General features: G+C 33.3%; 1 protein-coding gene across 1 annotated transcript in view; it reads right to left on the bottom strand.

The window, feature by feature from the left end:
- Positions 1-6,082, bottom strand: part of LOC106881001 (dynein axonemal heavy chain 3) — a 174,058-nt gene that overhangs the window by 74,448 nt on the left and 93,528 nt on the right. Inside the window, exons 35-37 of the mRNA XM_052972117.1 lie at positions 4,499-4,629; positions 3,297-3,397; positions 1,724-1,835 (exon numbers count right to left, since the gene is read on the bottom strand). Of these exons, the coding sequence (XP_052828077.1) occupies positions 1,724-1,835; positions 3,297-3,397; positions 4,499-4,629 (344 nt within the window). The remainder of the gene's footprint in view (positions 1-1,723; positions 1,836-3,296; positions 3,398-4,498; positions 4,630-6,082) is intronic.

Genomic DNA, 6,082 nt, shown 5'->3' with positions numbered 1-6,082 from the left:
ATATATATATATATATATATATATATATATGAATGTATGTATAAGCAGTATAAGTTGAAGACAATGACTGTTAAAGTATTTTCAGAACTGGTAGAATAGCTGAAAAATAACTGATAGACCTTGTTAGAATAATTGGATTTATAAAAGTAGAAGAATAAGAAAAAATAGTAATGAATAATTGTGACAAGAGTACAACGAATGCAGTAATTGTATTAACATATATACAAAAGTTTATTTTGAGTTTTCTTATCTGTACTGTATAAACATATCCCACTTAAGTTATGGAGTAATTATTATTGATACAAAAACAAATGATCAAAATAATATAATCTGTAGTTTATGTGTTATATAAGACATTGGTTCAAAGTGATTAAGAATAGTATAGAATAATATTAAGCATCAGTTCATAATAATATTAGACAGCATTTTAAATATTAAACAACAATTCAAAGCTATATAAACAACAGTTCAAGGGTTGTAGAAGGCAGCAATTCATGTGTTAGTATGAAAGAACAAGATATGTGCATACATTTGTAGAAATGTCATATAAAAATGATCATTGAACATAAATGATAGAAAATGTGTTATACAGGGTGCGTGTGGGTTATAGTTCCTGTTAGAGCACCATCAAAAAGTAGAGAAAAACATAATAAATATAAAAACTACTAGAAATGATTTATAAATTTGGGTAATTATTCTGTCAAGCATGTGTCTCAGATTGAGATTAGCTGAAAGAAGAATCCAAAGGTCAAAGAATGCGTAAGTTAACTGCAAAACTTGCTATGGATTTTAACTGTAAATTGGGTTGGCTGCAGTGGTTATAACATCCAGTTGTATATTATAAGTTCACACAACTCCTCAAAGTTGGCTTAGTTTGTACAGAGAAACAAAAGTTGAGTAGCTTTATAACTTAAATCAAGTTGTAATTAAACATCATATTAGGGCTAAATGAACACTGGCAACACACAGTCTGCAGGGTCAGTACTTATTTAAAGAGAATTAGTAAGCAAGCTGTGTGGCTTCAGATCTAAGGCCAGTAACTTTCTACATATTTGTTGGTGGCTGTAATGTCAAGATTGCAGATAAAATATTAGTAGTAAGTGCTGCTGCTGAAAGTTCTTGAGAAATAACTCTGAATGGCCAATGATTTACTCCATTAGCAGCATAACTGCTTGAAAGCCAATCTGTAGAAAAGGGAAAAGTAAAGTAATTTTTTTTCAACAATATTCATTTGAACAATCTATTGTTTGGACCAGTCTACCACAGGGGTGAATAATTACATTTCCATTGCATTGAAACAATTATTTCTCTTTCTCTTCCAAACCTTAGAACAGGCAGTTCAGCGACAAATATTTATAGCGTTTAGTGGAAGACTTGATTACATATATAGCTGATAATTGAGAAGTTTTAAATTTGTGGATGTGAGTTCAAATTACTGTCATGATGTAGACAAGGTCAGAACAGTACTGGAGGAGTATTTTTCATCACGGAGAAGTGAATTTGGAAGAGTAGCCTTGCAAGTCTACCAGATAGAGGGAAGCACATTGTAAAAAATGAAGGACATTATATTTTAGATTAAAAAAAGGAAGTTTGTTTATTTTAATTTTGAAAAATAAAAGAAGTATAAAAAAACCCTTGTTATTTATGGGATGGCCAATGCAAATCACTAGTACTCTTCTTTGATTGTTTTTTTCTTTTTAAACTATACAAAATGTATACTAACTTCAATTGTGTTCTTTTCTCCTTTAGTAAAATCTTCCAAAGTTTTCTGCATCCAAGATTTCACTAAAGTGTTCCATCCCAGTTGAAGTGCATCCATATAAATCATACCACATCTGAAAAGGAAGTAATTAATGCAAAGTGAGTTTGCTTGAAAATTGCTGTGTAATTATTAGCAAAGATGCAATAAGAATGCATTGAAGGTGAAGTAAAGTAGCAGAAAGATTGCAACAAAATTACAGTGAGAGAGGAGTGAAGTTGTTGTTTAGCCCCAGGTCAGTCTTGATCAAGCAGACCAATGATTAAGGATGTTCCAGCTGTGATAAATAGCAAGAAGTGGATAAATGATGAAAGTGATTGATGGATGTCAATCAAACCATCAGCAGGGAATATGCAGATCTGATGAGGTCCATTATGTATATGCTAACTACACTTCTCTACATGGTTTCTGTAGCTCTCACAAGCTATTCATCTACTCCAAGCTTCCTTACTGACCACAAATCAGAGAGTGGAACCCTATAAATGGCCTTCTCTATGTTGACACTTCTCAGTTAGATACTTCTCCTTCAGTTTTCTCACTAGAAATATAGCATTAATACTTCTTCCTGGAGCAGAGCCAAACTGCCTCACATCCTTGTTATTTCTCTTCCTAATAAATTCCACTATACCTCTTTCAGTAACTTTTATAACCTAATCTAATTACTTCTGTAATGTCCTCTCTCTAGTACAATTTCTTTGTCCTTGTAGCTATTAATGATAATGTTACTATGCTAGTCTTTTGAGTACAACACCTTCCTATGCTTAATTTACCATCCAGATGACCAGTCTATATCATACTCTACCTAATATTTTAAACATTTCAACAGCAATTCCTGATGGACTGGGCATCTTTCCTACTTTCATATCCTTAATTGCCCTATCTACCATACTGCTGTCATCTTGAATGACTGGATCTGATGGTTCAATTTGAAGTAGACTCACTTTCTCCCATGCATTCTCTTTATTTCAATAACCAGCTATAATAACACTTACAGCCTTCTTTCTTTTCAACATTGATATTAAAGAGAGTGCCATACACACCTTCTCCTCCTGACATCTTGATTTTCTCTTGCTCGCTGCTTTGCAATCCAGGATACTTAACACCTCTGATCTTCACATCTTAAAACATTGGCCAACTTCTTACTTTTACATTTTAAATATACCTGATGTTCTTTTTAAACAATTTTCTGGCACACTTCAATCTCTTCTGACAACCACACTATAGCCCACACAACACATCCTGACTACTGCAACATTTTCCATACTACATATCCTAAAGATTTCCACTGCCTCAGAAAACTCCTACATTATCTTAAGCACACTGACTTTTCCATCACATCTCATTCTGACAAATTCAAAATACATACATATCACTCAGCATAAGACATCCTGATTTCTAGCCACCCTACAACTTTTACTATCAACTACTGAATGACAGTGTGTGCTGTGGAAGAGATGAAATATCAGTAATGATGTACTTGTAGATGCGATCAGCTACACGAAAGCAAAGAGATGAGAAATTAAGTGAGATACTTTACCTGCTAACAGTGGCAGGAGATGCTTGTTCAAGGTGACACACTTCAAATATCATATTCTGTTTGCTGCTCATCTGTATTATTTCCCCACTCATGAGACAGAGCTGGATAGAGAGGTCACATACAAAGTGAAATAAGTACATAGTTAACCAAAACACATATTGCAGATAGTATAATTTAGACAGAGCAATCTGTTTTTAGAGAGAAGAAAACATGTAACAAATTTCTGTTACCTCTTTTGGCAAAGGAATGCATAGCTTTTGTCGAGATTGTCAGGGTGAGGGCAATCTGTAGGTGACATGAGAGAGCAAATACCTGATAGATATGATCCTATAGAAACTGTACTGATGGTTACTAAAGAAGAAGAGAGACTTAAGAAGATGATTAACAATGCCTTATCTAATTTTTGAGATGTTTGTAAAATTAAAGATTTATTGATTTTGGCAGCACATATGCAATCCCACAAATTCTTACGCATTTACTATTTGCATCTAGTACTACAAAAATCCATCTTTACAATAGAAGCTTCCTCTTTGTTCTGTTATAACACTAGTCATAAGCTAATAGGCTGAGATAAATTTATATGATTGATCAAATCCAGGAATTTTCTGGCCCCCAATTCCCAAATCTGGTCATGAAGAGGACCATAAACTACCATTACATTTAATTTCAAGATCTTTATTGAAACAAGGGGGGAATCATTACGTTATTACTTTATGTTGTCACTAAGTAATAACTTTCAAATTAACACCTACTTCCTGAAAAGTGAATAAGTATATGGTGAAAGTTAATTTTGTAACACAGTTCAAAAATAAAGATAAGATGGCCATGGAAGGAATACATAATGAATGAGGAGAAATTCATTGTTTGACAACATAGATCAATATACTAGAGACATTGTTAAGAGTCCTTAACAAAATGAAGATATGAAATATCTAGAATGCAAGATTTGTGGGTCATACTCTGTTTTTCAACTAGCTGCCTGTATAAACCAACCATAAAACCTCTATGTAGTCATGTGTGCTGCAAGAAATAGCTACCCAAACTCTTTTGAATCACACTCTACTGTCATAAAAAAGGAGGACACATAAGATAATGTGATTTAAGGGTTCTGTGTCTAAGTCAGGGTAGTCAGGGCTAGAATGCCTTTGATCATAAGTTAGCTCAGTTTGACTGAGTAAGGGCTAACAGCCTAAAATTATTACCTTCTTGTTGTCATCTAGGACTGTGTTCATATTTTCAATCCAAATTGCATCAACAGGACCATCAAACACCATCCATTTACGGTTTTTTGATGTGCTTGAGGCATGTTCTCTGAAGCTGTTGGCCAGAACTCCTAAGAAATTAGGTGAAACATTAAGATTAGTCATAAGGAATCAGCTTTGTGATGGCAAATATAAACTAAACAACAATAATGACATAGGACAATACTGTCACATGTCTAATGTATGACATTATTTAATACCTAACACTTTCTAATACCAACCAATACTGTCATATGACTGATATATGACAATTGCACAGATCTAATATTTAACATTATTGACTGACACCTTATGTAACATGACAATGTTTTCTGATGTAACATATAGTAATGTTTACTGATGTAACATGACAATGTTTCCTGATGTTACGTACAACAATGGGATTTGATAAAGCATGCAACACTTTCTGATGTAACGTACAGCAATGTTTACTAATGAGAATCTGACATTGTTTTCTGATGTGACATATAATGTTTAACAATAATATCTGAGATCTAATGCTATGATGTATTGTGTGACAACATTGGCTGAAAAACTGATGTAATGTATAACAAATATTGATGTTTGACTTAATATGTCATATTGCATGATGTTGTTTGATGTTCATGAATGTGTTAACATTTTCTGATATTTAGTGAAATGTATCACAACACATTATTATTAGCAATATATTATTCTGTACACTACTAAATGACATTTTATTTCTAAAAAAACTATATATAGATATACATATACGTGCACTTTACTTGTGGGTTAACAAGGCTACCAAAGGTTTCATATGAAGGGATCTTCTCAATTGTTCAAGCATACCACATGGAAATGTTGGTACTAATCATTTTTTTCTCATTCCTATTCTTTTTCACCCAATAAGAAATACCACGAAAAAGCAATGACTTCCTTGTGTTCATTATGATGGCTATATTGGTGTTAGTGATGGTTGTATGTGCTTTATTAAACTTGAGTGCCTGATGTAGCAGGCTTTTTGCAGATTGAGGGGTAAAACTCCACGATATCAAACCAAATGAATTTAGCATTTGGGCTTATCTTCAATATTCTTGAATCATTCAATGGTTGCACTGATGCATACCCATTGAGTAAGGTTTGAGGAGGCTCTGATGTATCATATGATGTTATCTAAAATAGGTTTGCTGATAATACTTAATTCCCTTTTTGTGGGATTTATCAATCTACAGCTAGGGTTTTGCATGAAATTGCCTTTGTGGATATATATATATATATGTGTGTGTATATATGTGTATGGGTATATGTGTGGGTATATGTATATGTGGGGTGTATGCATGTATAAGTATGTGTGTGTGTGTGTACATCTAGTTGTGTGTGTGTGCGTGTGTGTGTGTGTATTTATGTATGTGTATATGTATAGGTGAGTATGTAGGTAGGTATGTAGTTGTGTACATACGGATGTAATGATAGTTGGCCACACGGTTGTGTATGTATGAATAAGTATGGGTATATGTGAGGGGACATAATGTGTATAAGGATGTATATCTGGATATGTATAGA

The sequence above is a fragment of the Octopus bimaculoides genome, chromosome 1 (assembly GCF_001194135.2).
Source record: "Octopus bimaculoides isolate UCB-OBI-ISO-001 chromosome 1, ASM119413v2, whole genome shotgun sequence".
Taxonomy (NCBI): domain Eukaryota; kingdom Metazoa; phylum Mollusca; class Cephalopoda; order Octopoda; family Octopodidae; genus Octopus; species Octopus bimaculoides.
This window is presented reverse-complemented; position numbering and strand designations above follow the sequence as displayed.